At 38.4% G+C, this 17,500-nt stretch overlaps 2 protein-coding genes across 2 annotated transcripts in view; one reads left to right on the top strand and one right to left on the bottom strand.

Moving 5' to 3' along the window:
* LOC133610855 (kinesin-like protein KIF20B) overlaps positions 1–17,500 on the bottom strand; it is a 55,879-nt gene that overhangs the window by 17,143 nt on the left and 21,236 nt on the right. Inside the window, exons 24-28 of the mRNA XM_061967552.1 lie at positions 16,344–16,499; positions 15,821–15,988; positions 12,088–12,162; positions 9,591–9,680; positions 4,287–4,496 (exon numbers count right to left, since the gene is read on the bottom strand). Coding sequence (XP_061823536.1) covers positions 4,287–4,496; positions 9,591–9,680; positions 12,088–12,162; positions 15,821–15,988; positions 16,344–16,499 — 699 coding nt within the window. The remainder of the gene's footprint in view (positions 1–4,286; positions 4,497–9,590; positions 9,681–12,087; positions 12,163–15,820; positions 15,989–16,343; positions 16,500–17,500) is intronic.
* LOC133610860 (high-affinity choline transporter 1-like) overlaps positions 16,582–17,500 on the top strand; it is a 35,146-nt gene continuing 34,227 nt past the window's right edge. Inside the window, exon 1 of the mRNA XM_061967564.1 lies at positions 16,582–16,700. The gene's annotated coding sequence lies outside the window, so the exon portion shown is untranslated. The remainder of the gene's footprint in view (positions 16,701–17,500) is intronic.

Here is a 17,500-nt window from a genome sequence, read left to right on the forward strand (position 1 = left end):
TTTCAACTCAATTTAGTAATTTCGAGGGTAAAATGGCTCAGCTTTCCTCAATGTCTGTGATTGCTGAGCGGCTTATCAGAAGAAGTGTTGCTTGATTTTCACTTAGGCTGGTATTGCATAGATTTCTAATATGGAGCCTATAATTCGTCCAGTGTTTGGACAATATCTCCCCTGCCGCTTTCGTCCGCCATTCTGTCCTCTGCTTAGGGAACTTCTTAGGTGCTTAAAAGTCCTCTTCCCTGCTCTTAAGAGATCTCACCTTAGGAGCTCTTTAAAGAGCTAGGATTCTTTAAGAATGGCTTTCTATTTTTACTAGTGTCTATTCTTCACTTTTAGGGGAAATTCAAAGAAAACATGATTCTAAGAATGTTCTTAGAATTTGGCCACTAGGAGCAACTCTTTGAACTAAGAATCTTTAGTAAAACGGCCCTTAGTCTACCCTTTGAAATATTAGAGTACTGTGTAGCACTACCGTATTTTTCGGACTATAATTCGCTCCGGAGTATAAATCGCACCAGCCGAAAATGCATAATAAAGAAGGAAAAAAACATATATAAGTCGCACTGGAGTATAAGTAGCATTTTTTGGAGAAATGTATTTGATAAAAGCCAACACCAAGAATAGACATTTGAAAGGAAATGTAAAATAAATAAAGAATAGTGAACATCAGGCTGAATAAGTGTACGTTAAATGAGGCATAAATAACCAACTGAGAACGTGCCTGGTATGTTAACGTAACATATTATGGTAAGAGTCATTCAAATAACTATAACATATAGAACATGCTATACGTTTACCAAACAATCTGTCACTCCTAATCGCTAAATCCCATGAAATCTTATACGTCTAGTCTCTTACGTGAATGAGCTAAATAATATTATTTGATATTCTACGGTAATGTGTTAATCATTTCACACATAAGTCGCTCCTGAGTATAAGTGGCACCCCCGGCCAAACTATGAAAAAAACTGCGACTTATAGTCCGAAAAATACGGTAAATGGATTCTGACGCATACCAGTGTGAGACAAGTTTCTCTTGCATTATTCCTTTACTTGGTAAAAAACGAAAACATTGAGAAGAAAAGTAAAATAATACACCGTATTTTCCATACTATAAGTCGCACCCACAACATTTTAGAAGAAAACTTATTGTTTTTTCATATTTTAGCCGCACCGGACCATAAGCCGCAGATATATGATATTTACATAGAAAGGTTTGGTAATATTTAATGTACTTAGCTTAATGGTTTTCCAAACAATGTCTGTAACAAGGCAGTACAACGGCAGATCAAACAAAACAAAATAGTCATTGATGTCTTTATTCATCCTTTATGAGATAAATAAAATTGTTTCCTTTAAATAAGGTTCAAGATGTTTATCAGGATTCTTTGTAAACACTTTGAGTTTGAACACTTTCTTAGAGCGGATCATTTTAGTACATTGATTCCTTTGCTTAATCCGTTCCATCATTTAGCCGATAGCGAAGTGGTGGGCCACCAAACCAAGATGGCTACTGTGCAGCAAACAGAGTGCGAACTACCGCAGTACGCAAGGGGCCTAGATCTTACATCGGTCGCGTTCCCAGACATACGGAACTATTGTGCTCATCATTCTACACGACAAAACAGACGGAAACTTGGAAAAGCATGGAGGTCTACAACTTATTTGAGTGTGGCTGGGTCAAGGACATTGGTATCAAGACTCTCCAGGATAAGTATGCATTGTTTTTGCTCGGGTAAGGTTGCATTTCATGATTTAACTTTGTGTCTACTGCCACGTTTGTTGTTGTTATTGCACGCGCTGTTTAGGAGTAGCGTGTTTTCCCCGTCTTTATCAAAATATAACTATAGATGTCAACATTGTGTAGGTGCTGAAATATTTATTTATGATTGTTAATCAAAATATAACTATAGATGTCAACATTATGTACGTGCTGAAATATTAAGTTGATTGTTTATCAAAATACGACTATAGATGTCAACATTGTGTATGTGCTGAAATATTAATTTATGATTGTTAATCAAAATATAACTATAGATGTCAACATTGTGTAGGTGCTGAAATATTTATTTATTATTGTTAATCAAAATATAACTATAGATGTCAACATTATGTACATGCTGAAATATTAAGTTGATTGTTTATCAAAATATGACTCTCGATGTCAACATTGTGTATGTGCTGAAAGATTTATTTATGATTGTTTATCAAAATATAACTATAGATGTCAACATTGTGCATGTGCTGAAAGATGAATTCCTTATTGTTCATCAAAATATAACTATAGATGTCAACATTGTGTACGTGCTGAAAGATTGTTGTCTTTGGTAAAAACTTACCGTAACTCTTTTAGATTTTGTTGACATTTGATTTCTTTTATTTCACGCATTGGTGCTTTTCAAAACACTCGTAGCAAACGTGTTTGAGGAATACAAATAATATCAAGATAATACTTAAATGGGCAATAAAGTATATCAAACAAACTTTTAACTAAGTTATAACTGAAAACTTGTGCACTCCTCGACTCTGCTCCCTTGGACTGAAGTACGTGCCACTTTTCTTGTTTTTTCATAAAAATATTGCACTCTTTTGCCCTTCTTGAATACCTCTCGATGAACTCTGAAGAAATTATTATCCTTTTCGTGATTTGAACGGTTCCAACAGCCTAAAAGAACGCAAACAAAGGGCATGTTTTCTTCGAGGAAGGCTAAATGCCGCCCAGAACGCTTTGACAACAGGTGCTCGCTGGCCCACCACTTTGAGTCTCGCATATTTAATGAACCATCATTAAATATGATGAGACATCAAGTGAATACAACCTATAGGAAGGTAAATAACATTGTTATCGTGAATAAACAAACCGAAAAAATATAAAAAGGGACTCATTTCTGAACGCAATATTGAACATCTTAAAGTTCTCTTTTATCCCAGTTGGAAAAACTAGGTCGGGTCGTCAGTGTTGATGGGCTCATATTGCCCATACGATTTGAAGCCAAAATATTACTGTTAGAATAATTTTATATAAGTTATCACAAAAACTTTGTGTTTCAATGAGTTCCCAGCGAGAAGCAAAAACATGTCTTTGAACCTACCAAGAAGAAGGCTTGTAAAACTCCAGTTTAGGGGGGAAGCAACATGAAGGTGTTCTGTTTTCTTTCATGTATTGTAATCAACAGAAAGATATTGTTTTAACCCAAGGACTACAAAGCGGAGAGAAGGCAGGATCTGCCCAAGTTCCAGACACCGCTTTTTTGAACTCTTTTACGAACCTTTCTTTGAACTGTTTTACTACCTTTTCTGTGAAGTGTTTACAACCTTTTCTTTTGAACTGTTCTGTAACGAAAGGCAACGCTGTTTACGACTCACATCCCTTTGGAAGCAGCTGTTGCCATGTGGTCAGGGAAAGTCCAAATAAAGGAGAAGGCGTACAATCTTTCGCCAGAGCGTGCTGAGACACTGTCGAAGGGTACAGTGTCCATGCATCTCTCCTCAAATTGAGCCAAATTTAATTCTGTCTCTGTTTAATTCTTTGCTTCTTGTCTTGTTTAATAGATGTAATCAGTGTTTGAACCTGACAATTACCACAACGGGACATTTGGCTTTGTAATCATATTTTTTCCTCTTTAGATTTTGCTACTTTGCGGAACTTCTTACTAGCGAGGAGTGAGGCTCTCTGTCCGTGCTTCCCGTGCATGTAAAGCTGGGGGTCTCGCTCTCAGTCTCCACCCATCGTGACAATAGTTGATTGACACTCTTTTAGATCCTAACGTATCTTTACTTTCATTCCTGTTTTTACCTAACCTCTGTTCCCTTTGTGTCTGTGATGTGTTTTTATTTATTTTTGTATTTTAGTGCTGTCTGTCACCTGTGTTGGTGAGCCAAAGACAGTTTCCCACCTCGGTGGACGAAGATTCTATTCTATTGCGGATCAGTGAAAGAGGGCTCACTGCGTTCAGTTACATCTACTGTTAAATAAAAGCGCTCAGGTGCTGAGATCGATGCACAGAGTGGGTGGGGTACCTGGACTGTTGCACCTCTAACATTTACACAATTGTATGCTTGCTACTAGTCATGGGTAAATCAGGCCTCAGTGAGTGTGTGGCACACTCACTGGCTGTATTGACACTTCACTGACACTGCGTTACTGTTTCTTAAAGGTGAGCACACCAGTCAGTCCCCTCACTCTTCTTTGCGCTGACATAGAAGTCGTTGTCGATTTGACTTGTCGCGCATTCAAGATTCAACATCGCAACAAGGACGCCGTGTCAGCAAGAATCGCTTACTACCTTCTCCATCTCGCTGCTCTTCCTCTTGCGGGCCGAGCGTGTGATTTTGACGGTGACGGTGTCGTTGTGACCTTGGCGCCGCAGTGCCATGCGATTAGGCTGCAGAGGGCTGAAGGAGATCTCCAGCTCGGGCTGCGGGAAGCGGCTGGCCTTGCCGTTCTCCGTGGAAATCTGGGAGGAGTCTAGCACGGAGGGGTTGCTGGAGGAGGCCTGTGAGGTGAAAGGTAATTTACCTGCATGAAGGCCTGAGCAATGCATCCATTTTGTTGACAGATTCACGTTTTTTGTAGCTTTCAATACAAATGTGGATGTAAACGTTTGGAATTTTAAGCAGCAGACTGGCCTCGGAGTACAAAGTTAGCATCAATAGTCATTTCTGCAGTTTGGTGAATATATAAATAAATTTGCTGTTTTATGTCACTTTTGTTTTATTAAATGCTTATACAAGTTTAAAACGATGCAATGCTCATCTTTGTTAGCCTGTCAATTGTTAGCATTAAAGTCGCAGTAGAGTGTCAAAACAAGTTGACTTGATATGCTTTATTGTGTTTTATTGTATCCATTAAACCATATCCGATTTGATTTACAATCGGCAAAGTATGTGAAAACACAGTTTAAACATCACGAAATTCCACAAATTCAGTTAGCCATTTTGAATATTACGCTCCGAATACCTTCGGCTATTTTCGGAGAGTGACATCACTGGAATAACACTTCTGCAGCATATTTTTACATCAGTCATACTGGAAATACGAAAAAATTGGAAAGAGATGTGCTGTTTATCATTCACAATCCTTATGTAAGACAATAACACATATTCTTGGCTTTTTTATGCATTTGAAATGGTAAATAAATAGCTACCAATTGAGTCAACAGATGGAGGGTCTTCTATTGCGGTCATTATACTCTAAAAACATCCAGAAAGCGCCAACAATACTCCATTTACACGTCGAGACCTGAAAAGTAACCAAATATGAGTGCTATTGTTATTATAAGCGCCAACGCAGACGGACTATTTTAATGGCGCATTGATAGCAGTGAGCTAATCCTAGTTTACGCTGCAATTGTTGTCACACTGTCAACCTGAGGCTGCTTCTACTTGGTCCTAAACTTGCTAAAAGTAAATTCTAGATTATAATTCATGTACTAGAGCGTCCTGTCGACTGGCATCCCAGCGAGACCGGAAATATTACAATATGTGTTTCTTTTATTATGGTTAGTTTGTATGTTTAGCACCTAGCAATTAAGTTCAAGTTAAAGTACCCATGATTGTCACACACACGTTAGGTGTGGCGAAATTATTCTCTGCATTTGACCCATCACCCTTGATCACCCCCTGGGAGGTGAGGGGAGCAGTGAGCAGCAGCGGTGGCCACGCCCGGGAATCATTTTTGGTGATTTAACCCCCAATTCCTACTTTTGATGCTGAGTGCCAAGCAGGGAGGTAATGGGTCCCAATTTTATAGTCTTTGGTATGACTCGGCCGGGGTCTGAATTCACGACCTACCAATCTCAGGGCGCACACTCTAACCACGAGGCCACTGCTAATGCTATAGTGTCACAATAAATCTGCATCCATCTAGCAGTCGGCTTCTTAAACTTAATGCTCATCCTCTTTGTATTCAGGCTCAAAAATATAAGGTCCAGGATCATAATTTTTTCCAAAGTAATCGTTGTTGGCTCTCACAAAGTCTGCTTGATTAAAATTGTTGTTGATGGGGAAGGGATCTGTGGTTCCTCCTCTACATCACGCAATCATGTGACTGGCTTCCTTGTTATCTCTCAAAATGGCTTGGTAATCTCCATGAGATTGATACTATTTTGATCATATCTATTTATTCATAATATGATAATAGTTTCAATATAGACCCAACTTGTTCTACCTAGCAGCATACATTGTATCAAACTGTATTGGGGCGGTATAGCTCGGTTGGTAGAGCGGCCGTGCCAGCAACTTGTGGGTTCCAGGTTCGATCCCCGCTACCGCCATCCTCGTTACTGCCGTTGTGTCCTTGGGCAAGACACTTTACCCACCTGCTCCCAGTGCCACCCACACTGGTATAAATGTAATTTAGATATTGGGTTTAACTATGTAAAAGCGCTTTAAGTCACTAGAGAAAAGCGCTATATAAATATAATTCACACATATTGTTAATTTAACGTGATTGCTACACATACGTGCACTCCATGTGTACCGTTGTTAGAACGCTGGTTTTTAATATATTATTAAAGTTTGACTGACCTATCTGACTGTTTTTTTGACATTCCTTTAGCGCAGTTAGATGCGGCTTACAACACCGGGTGGCTTATAGGTGGACAAAGTTTTGAAATATGCCGTTCATTGAAGGCGCGGCTTTTAACCCAGGGCGCCTTATGGTGCGGAAAATACGGTAGATTAATGTGCTCAGGTTTACACTAACTTCATTGTGGAAACTATCACTAAACAACCTCATGTTGGAAGTGTTTTCATCTCTATTTTAAAGGACTGTTTACTTCTCTGCCAAACTAAATTCCAACATTCAAGGAGGGCAGAATAATATACAGTATGTTCATAAAATAGGGGTGTACAGATGGTATTACATTGTCGTAATAAAATAAGCAGCAACAATGTAAAAATACAGCATCACTATATAATGTGATTTGTCTTTAAATATGTATAACATTTTTAGCATTTAAAAAAAAAAAGCTACAGCCAATTGTGCAAATATATGATGAAATTATTTCACACGTCATGATATCGCCCCGAACACTCTCCCACCCACGGCGCCACAAGTTGATTGCTGTTCTAAGGGAAGCATTGCTTAGATAAAAGAAAAACGTCATTTGTAGTTATTGGTGTCTTTAAACAGTCAGGAAACAATACAATTACAATAATCTTGTCTACCATATATCGCAGTCCCATCTACAGTAATCCCTTTTTTATCGCTGTTACTTGGTTACGGACATGACTGTGGTAAATTTACTAGGAATCATTCATTATAAATTGAATATTTTCATCGATAGAGTATACAAAACCTGTTAACTACTTTCTAAATACATTCCTCAACATTATTAGAGTTCTCTAGACATGAAATAACACTTTTTAGTCACCTTTACACTCATTTGATCCAATATGGTAATACTGTCTAAGGCTGAGCCAATCAGTGACCACGATACTGAACAACACTGATTGTTTTGGTCTCACCGAGTGACCAATACTACCGTAGATGGTAGGGCTGTGAATCTTTGGGCACTTCACGATTCCGATTCGATTCTTGGGGGTAAAGATTTGATTCAGAACCGATTATCGATCCAAAATCATTCCTTTTTTAATAACAATTGGTGCCAGTTCTATGATTAACTACATTCTTCCATAAAAATTTAAACAGCTGATATATTTTTATTATGCCTAAAAGAAAACTAAAAAAAAAAAATAATAATTCTACCCAAACATTTAATAAAGTCAAATACAAATAAGGCAACAAGAGAAATACACAGCACTTCTCTTTTCTAAATCAAATATATACAGCAGATGTGATCATTTACATCAACAATATGATTTGTCTGATTGGCTGGACAGGACAGATTTAAAATTAATTTTTTTTATAAAAAAGTAGATTTTTGACTATTTAAAATCTTTTAAGAATCGTTACAAATAAAAATTGCGATTAATTTGAAAATCGATATTTTCTGACACTCTTAGTAGCTAGTATTGATATTTTTTCTTCATTTAGCAATTTTCATGCTTGAAAATGTATTTAATTCATACCTGCCAACTTTTGAAATCAGAAAAACCTAGTAGCCAGGGTCCAGGGGCCGCAGGCCCCGGTAGGTCCAGGACAAAGTCCTGGTGGGGGGTTCAGGTTCGCCCCCCGACGCAAAATGATTATTAGCATTCAGACAGGTTAAAATGTTGCTAAAACCATCACTTTTCTATCAGTCACAGTGACTTTTCAAAACAAAAATATTACAGCAAAAATCATATGGGTTGATTGACATGTTTATTCTGTAAGCTAACTTCAATAGCTTGAAATTATTTTGACAGTTAATGCCAGTTATCCTGTCAACCTTTCACAAGACTTCAATTTGTTAATTGAAAGTATAAACAGTATAAACACTTTTTACAGTAAACAAATGGTAAAACAGTACTAAACAATTCCATTTAAAAAAAAATGGTGTCATTATTAACTTTCTGTCCAAGCTTGTATAATCTACTGCCTTGTTCAATTGTAAAAAATATTCTGTGCCTAAAATTCACATTTCTATCACAATTATCATACTGTAAACATGGTAAGCTAACTTCATTAAAATTAATAGTCCTGTCAATAGCATGGAATTACAATTCAAATGTAGTTTTTTTGTAAGCCTTTCAAAAGAATTCAAAATATGAAAAATTAATGAAAATTAATTTAAGCCATCAGACACTTGAAAAGTGGCACATCACATCTCTAATGTAATCATTTTAACTTTTCAACAGAAATAGCACTGCAAAAATATTAAGGACATACTTCTGTATTTTGGTAGTTATACTGTCAACATTTAACAAGATTTCTTCAACTTGGACTTGAAAGCATAAATAGTATAAACACTTTTAACAGTATAACAGTACTAAACAATTCCAATAGATAACATTGGTGTCATTACCTTTTTGTGGCTAAAATCCAAATTTATTCTAGTCCATGCTCAATTATTGCCTCCGTAAATAAAAATTCGGCATTTATCACATCCAAAGAATCTGTTTGGGCGACGAAAAACGTTGAAAGTTTTCCACTTGTATCGCTAGCAACGGCATTAGACTTGTGTTTTTTTGTCCCAACGTGGTCTTTTACATCGCTAATTCCTCCGTGTCCGATCGAAAAATCTTGTCTGCACAAGGTGCAATTCGCGTAGTTTTCACCCTTTTTGGAACGGATAATTCGGTTTAAGACTCGTTTGCGATTTTTTTTAAGACTCGTTTGCGATTTTTCTCCGGCTGATTCCATGATCGTTCGCTCGTTTGGAAACTCGTGCTTGGCAGCGGTGCTATAAATAGCCTCCCGCATGGCATTCGGAATGGCTCGATAGGAAGTTACGGGAAGCAGTGTCGATTGTCATTGTTGTTACGCGATTTCGTGAATAAAACTTTTTTTTAAATTTTTTTTTTTAATTAATGAAAAACCGTATTTTTTATCACTGCAACCGTAACCCGGAATAGGTTGATGAGAACCGTACTAATTACGGGAAAACCAGAGTAGTTGGCAGGTATGTTAATTTAGGGCAAAAATGTTGTAGAACATGCTTTAAAAACTAAAACAATCTGATGCGCAAAGACAGTTCAAAAGTCACCTGACTGCTGCCTGACGCTCTGCACTCGCTCGCCGCTGGCAACTTCTTGTTGACGGTTGCATCACAAGGAGCTTTCTCACCGTCTGTCGCCTGTGGAAGGACATATGCAAGATTCGGTCACCTTTTCAGCACAACAGAAACGTTGTATTTGTGTTGCGTTCTTGAAGAGACTATTCCAAGTCAAAGCAAAATAATTAAAGCACTTAGGGCAGCATTATAAAAAAGGTTGATATTTATCTGGTAAGTGAAAAGTACATAATTTAGTACTGTGGTAAATACAAGGTGAGAGACTAGAATTTGCAATTCCGATAAAAATTACGTCGAACCGCCAGAACTGAAATGCTTGAATGTCCAGGGTGAGAAAAGGGTTCGAATTGCTTGAGAAATGTGGGATATGGAGAGGTTTGTATATTGCCCATTAATTTTAAATGAAAGGAAATTCCTGGTAATTCTGGGTAATCAGGGAATTTTCAGAATTGGGAAACATGCTGGCTTAAATGTCCGGGGTGAGTGGAGTGTGTGGATGGTCGAACGGTTCAAATCGGATAAAAAAAAAGTGGGATATGCAGTTGATTGTATAATGCCTATTCATTGTCAATGGGGAGAAAATTCAGGGAAATTCAGGGAATTTTGGGAAAGGGACACCATGTTTTGCGTTCGATATATTGGAATGCAGTGTGGGTGGATGGTTGAAAGGTTGGAATTGGCACACATTTAGGGCATTGTAGAACTATGAATACGTCCATTCATTTGAATGGGAATTTCAGGAATACTGGGAATTTTTGAAAATATTGATAAATAACACAATTGTCCTAGATGATATGAATGGGTTGGTGTTGGAATTTTTGGAATCGGTTGAAAAATATTGACGTAGTAACAATTTGAATTGAGAATGGAATTTCAGGAAAACCGGGAATTGGTACAAAAAAAATAGGAGCATTTGTTGTTCCAATTAAGAGGAATGTTTTGAAGGTGGGATGGAAAAAAACGGTTAAAAAAAAATGTGTACTGTGAAAACTTTCCAAGAAGAGGTGAAAATAAGGCTTTGGAAAACAGGGAATTCCTGGATTTTTTTATTAACTTGGAAAGTGGTAGTGTGTGGATGGTGGAATGGTCCAAATTGGATGAGAAATGTAGGATATGCAGTAGATTGTAAAATGCCCATTCATTGTCACTGGGGATAAAATTTTGGGAAAACTGTGAATTTTGGGAAAGGGACGACATGTTTTGCATTTGATTTATCAGAATAGTGTGTGTCGATGGTTGAAAGGTTGGAATTGGGTTTAAAATGGTGCATAATTTTGAGAATTTAGGGCATTGTAGAACTATGAATACGTCCATTTATTTGAATGGGAATTTCCAGGAAATTTTGGAATTTCGGGAAAACCAGAAATTGTTGAAAATATTTATACTCGCACGATTGTCCTGGATGATACGAATGGGTTGGTGTTGGATTTTTTGGAATCGGTTGAAAAGTGTTGACGTAGTAACAATTTGAATTGAGAAGGGGTATTTTGGAATTACTGGGATTTCAGGGAAACTGGGAATTGGTCGGAAAAAAAAATTGTAGCATTTGCTCTCCCAATTAAGAGGAATGTTTTGAAGGTGGGATGGTCAAAAATGGTTAAAAAATGTGGACTGTGGAAACTTTCCGGGAAGAGGTGAAAATAGGGCTTTGGAAAACAGGGAAAACCAGGAATCGTTGAAAGTATTGATACTAGCACGATTGTCCTGGATGATATGAATGGATTGGTGTTGGAATTTTTGGAATCGGTTGAAAAATGTTGGCATAGTAACAGTTTGAATTGAGAAGGGGTATTATGGAATTCCTGGAATGTTAGGAATATCGGGTATTGGTACGAAAAAAAAGGAGCATTTGTTGTCCAAACTAAGAGGAATGTTTTGAATGTGGAACAGTCAAAAATGGTTAAAAAAATGTGGACTGTGAAAACTTTCCGGGAAGAGGTGAAAATACGGCTTTGGAACACTGGGAATTCTGGGACTTCCTGGAATTTTTTTTAACTTGTAAAATGGTAATTTGATTGTCCAGGGTCAGTGGAGTGTGTGGAGTTCAAACCCCGGCCGAGTCATACCAAAGACTATAAAAATGGGACCCATTACCTCCCTGTTTGGCACTCAGCATCAAGGGTTGGAATTGGGGGTTAAATCACCAAAATGATTCCCGGGCACGGCCACCGCTGCTGCTCACTGCTCTCCTCCCAGGGGGTAATCAAGGGTAATGGGTCAAATGCAGAGAATAATTTCGCCACACCTAGTGTGTGAGTGACAATCATTGTCACTTTAACTTTTAAGGATGGTGGAACGGTTCGAATCAGGTGAGAAATGTGGGTGTTGTGCATCTTTGAAAATTGGCCCATTCATTTTAAATGGGAATTCTGGGTAATCCGGGATATTTTTTTATTTATTTCTATTTAATAAATAGCTGATCTTTTATGTGTGAATGCTTCACGCAAAAATGTGCTAAATTAGTGCTGACCTGAGGGCTGGACTGCAGATCTTGCGAGCTGCGACCTTCACTTTCCACCAGAGGAGCCGCCAGGCTGTCGCCACCCTAAGAGACGACGTTTAATTGGAAGAATTAAGTGCATTAGCATGAGGTCATGTCGAGAGCAGCACATAGAGACCACGGATAGGAAGTGGAAGTTGCTAATTTAGAACAGTGAATTACAGTCCACACTTATTCAAAGTGTAGGGAGGATACGTTGGACTCGGCTGAGCGAGGGAGATCTTGCACTTCCTGCGGGGCACGACATGTTGCAAAGACTAAAATGAGGCGGAAATAGTTGCTATGTATGTATGCTAATGATGTTCTCTCACATGAGGATGCTAGATCGCGCCTGGTGGTTGTCACACACAAGAATCCGACCAGATGTTCAAGTGTCTCAGCAGAACCAGATGATGTCCACACACGCCTTCTCTGAGTGGCAGCAGCGGGGACATGAGTTCTCCGTGGAAGGAAGTGTGAGGACAATGAACGTGTGGCGCAATGATGCTGGATGAGAGGCTCTCTCAAAAGCTTTGAGCCACACTGACCTCTGCTGGCGTGTCTGTGCTGAATAAAGATGCTGGCATTCTTACTAGGAATGTAACGGTATCAAAACCTCACAGTATTTAGTCCTACAAACATGTATTTTGAAGTGAAATATATACAGTATACACACACACACACACACACACACACACACTAAGGGTGTAACGGTACGTGTATTTGTATTGAACTGTTTCGGTTCGGTTTGGTTCGGAGGTGGACCCAACGAGTTTCCACACGGACATACAGTATTAAGTAGCATACCACACGTTGTGTAAACAATGCACACCGAGGCGCAACACACGGCATGCTAGCAGCGACCGGGCTACGACAACAAAGCGAAAGTGGTTTGCCGACATTGTTCAGCAGCGGTAGGGTATGCTTCTGGCAACACGTCAAACATGCTAACTCATTTGAAGCGTCACCACCCCCAAGTGAACATCACTTCAACGAAGAAAAAGACGAGCATCGTGTGAATACCGCATTCAAGCAGCCTCTCCTCAGCGAGTCAGGCAGGGCTAAAACAATAACAAATGTTTTTATAGCAGCAGATTTCAGACCATATTGCATTAAAAACTAGATTTTGACCCACGTCTTCTTTCTGTAGACAATGTGGATAAACTGATTTTTCTGGCAAAAATATGAAAATTGAGTGAAAGTCACCAGGGTTAAAGGCTGGGGGGGGGAAGAAAAGTTAATCTGAGGCTGAGTTGACTTGAAACTGTTTAATGTTGCACTTTTTATATGTAGAAGAAACATTTTGTCATTTTATTTAATCTGCGCAACAATTTGAGGCAGTTTAATGTTGAATAATGTGGACCCCGCCTTAAACAAGTTGAAAAACTTATTGGGGTGTTACCATTTAGTGGTCAATTGTACGGAATATGTACTGTACTGTGCAATCTACTAATAAAAGTCTCAATCAATCAATCAAAAAAAGCACTTTATATGTAGAAAGGTTTTGTGAAGAAACCATTCTGAGCCTTATCTTATTTAGTTTTTATTTGATATATGTTGACCACATGAACCCTGGCAATGGACTCTGTGTGTATATGTATGTTATTGTTATGCTTAGCATTCATGACTGCCTGCTGTTGCACTGATCAGTCAAGTGGTGACTCACATCCATCACACACAGAGCTATTTCTATTTTTGTGCAGAGTTATTATAGTGTTCCCAATGTTAAAAGGATAAAGCCACTGTTTACAAATTTGGTAAATAAATAAAAATAACCAAAAAATGTATATTTTGTTGTTTTCTTACTGTACCAAAAATTAACCGAACCGTGACCTCTAAACCGAGGTACGTACCGAACCGAAATTTTTGTGTACCGTTACACCCTTAACAAACACATATTTATATATATATATATATATATATATATATATATATATATATATATATATATATATATATACATACACACACACACATACATACATATATACATATATATATATATATATATATATATATATATATATATATATATATATATATATATATATATATATATAAGCTCAGAAAAATGCTGTTTCTCAGAAAACTTAACCAACAATTAAACTTTTAATAATGTAAATACCTCACAAACTGATGTTGAGCTTCTCTAGCTTCAAATGTATTTTCTGGGTGACGGTTTATGAGGTGGCAACATGTCCAGGGTGTGTCCCTGCCTTCCACCCGGGTGCAGCTGGAAAGGCTCCAAATATTGCTTATCGACCCTTCTTGACTACAAATAATCGGTATCAGCGCTGAAAAAAACATATCGGTCTGTCCCTACTTCAAGCGGCAAACATTTATCCATGAAAATATTGAAAAGCTGCAACACCAAAAAAAAAAAAAAAAAAAAAAAAAAGGCTGCTTAACGGAGAAACAGCTGGAAGGAGATACTGTAGAAGTATACTTGCAACGCAGCTAAATGTGTTACATTATTATTACTACTGTAGCTGTTTGTACTACATTATATTGCATTATTTATGTACAATATTTATTACCGTATATGAAAGTTTGTTACATGTTAAAATGTCGCGGTTTTTAGGAGGCCAAGCACCGATCAAATTAATTTTAATTCATTTAAATGGGCGATGCTGTTTTGCAATAGGAGTCTTTTAAAAGGTACCACTGTATAGAATTGGTACCACTGTATAGAACAGGCCTGGGCAATTATTTTGACTCGGGGGCCATATTTAGAGAAAAAAATGTGTCTGGGGGCCGGGTATATCTATTTTTAGGAACACTAATACAAAACCTCACAATAATGTCTGATTGAATGCTAAAAACGTTATGACAGACCGCCTTAAAAAACGTAATGGAATTTTACATTTTTCTATGAACGATAAAACACTGAATATTGACAAAATATGAAGGTCACACCCCCTTTAGATCGACATATTTTACAATCAAGTGACATGCAACAAAAATGCAACAAACAGTGAAATATGAACGCGAAGGGTACAAAATAAACCCACCTACAATCTGATATAGCTGATACATCACTAAGCTTTAGAACTTTGTTGTGAAAATCTCCTTCCGGGTCTGTGGAAACGCTTACCGCCCACACTGCTTGGTGCCTCATCTAAGCTGCTGTGACGTAGATTACCATAGTAACTAATTAGATGACCATAGTAACTAATTAGATGATCATAGTAACTAATTAGATTACTATAGTAACTGGTATATCATCCATCCATAAGCGCAGATTCCAACCATTGAAATACCTACTTTGTATAGTTCAAGACGTGCGGTCATTAGAAAACATCACTGCACATCATAATGGCAGCTAGTTTCCATCTTAAAGATCGAAAAAAATTATTTGGGAATGTCCGGCGGGCCAGATTGAAAAGCTTAACGGGCCGCATGTGGCCCTCGGGCCTTAATTTGCCCAGGTCTGGTATAGAAGCATGTACCGGTAATAAGAATGTACACATGTATAAAAAAAGAAGTGTAAATAACTAAACTACAAATACGAATGTCCTACCTGGTGTGTGTGCACCTGAACTATTTACAAACAGGAGTTCATCTGCTTGACATCAGAACAATGTACTACAACATTGCACCCAAATGCTGTTCACCTGATTTGAACATTAAAACAACAAATGTCTTTCTTTCTTGAAGTTGATTTAAAAGAGCTGTTGAAAGACTCCACTCCTTCGCAAAGGTGACGTCTCTACGTCATGCTCACCTCTGCTGGCGTCTCTGTGCTGCTTTCCTGAAGCTGCTGGATCAGCTTGTCTTTTTGGGCTTGGCTGGCCAGCAGCTTGTGAAGCTGGACCTCCAGAGCAGCAACCAGGGCGTCTCTCTCCTCCCTCCAGGTGACCATGGTCTGCTCCTTGTGAGCCAGCTGGGCCTCCTGAAGCAGAGGGGGAGGGGTAAAATGATGACGACAAGTCATAAATGATAAATGATAATAAATGGGTTATACTTGTATAGCTTTTCTACCATCAAGGTACTCAAAGCGCTTTGACAGTATTTCCACATTCACACACACATTCACACACTGATGGCGGGAGCTGCCATGCAAGGCGCTAACCAGCACCCATCAGGAGCAAGGGTGAAGTGTCTTGCCCAAGGACACAACGGACGTGACTAGGATGGTAGAAGGTGGGGATTGAACCCCAGTAACCAGCAACCCTCCGATTGCTGACACGGCCACTCTACCAACTTCGCCACGTCGTTCATTGTCATGAAGACAATCAGCCGCTCACCAAGTGGACCTGCTGGCCCAGGTATCGCTCTCTGTCCTCGACAAACTTCTTCATTTCCTGGTTTCTTTTGTCCTCCGCCTCTTTGATTTGGCCTATCAGAGCCAGTTTCTCGCCCTTCCACCCGTGGCGCTCGGTGAGTTGTTTCTCCTCCCACAGCTGATATGAAAAAAAAAAAGTGAGAAGTTAAATTATAACCAGAAAAAAATAACCTTTGTGATTTTTTCTTTGTTTGGGTGGGGTTAGAGGGGATTACATGTTAGACCATGTGTTTTTTTCAGGTTTAAAACCCTGCTGAGCTTTGTATTTTGTTCAATAACGACAAGCAAAATTGTACAGAGCCCTCTCTTCCAGCACGAGGTAAGCTTCTGAACCGGTGATGATTAATAAACCTGCCAACACACACACACAATTTAAAGTTTTAAAGTGCATAGAACAAGTATTATCGAAAGAGTGAAGAGAAGTGAGGTGATGTTAGAAGTAGGGCTGTCAAATTAATAATGAATCCTCATTATTTGCAACTTTGTTTGAAATATTTCATAAATGACATGACAGAAGTGCATATATTAAACATACTGTATGTTATTTAACAACTCCAAATGAAATGAAAATGTGAATTCAGAAAAATCATACTACATTCATTTTCCGTCAGACTCTTATTCTGTATTTTGCATTTCCTGTTTTGGAGCAATGCCATCAGGTTTGCTTTGCACTATTACCGTATTTTTCGGAGTATAAGTCGCACCGGAGTATAAGTCGCACCTGCCGAAAATGCATAATAAAGAAGGAAAAAAACATATGTAAGTCGCCAAACTATGAAAAAAACTGCGACTTATAGTCCGAAAAATACGGTAACCTGCGCCACTTTGGTGTTTGCTAATGCTTGGATTGTGCAAGTGTTTCCTGCTGGACCCCGTTGTCATTGATACTCTGGATTATTTGCGCTCAACGTTTGCTCCATGCTTCCTGTTGCTTACTCCTAAATATTTTGCTCGCTTAACACCCCGTGCATATTAGCTTTGGCGGGTTTTCATGAGGCGCCAGCCTGCCTTTTAAAAAATTTTCTTATTTCAGTCTGTTTTTTTTTATTTTGTGTGTTGCAGCTCCAATTGTTGCAATAAAGACTCTTTTTGACTGTTCCTGCAAACGTGTCCTTATAT

This window comes from Nerophis lumbriciformis, linkage group LG02 (assembly GCF_033978685.3).
Source record: "Nerophis lumbriciformis linkage group LG02, RoL_Nlum_v2.1, whole genome shotgun sequence".
NCBI lineage: Eukaryota > Metazoa > Chordata > Actinopteri > Syngnathiformes > Syngnathidae > Nerophis > Nerophis lumbriciformis.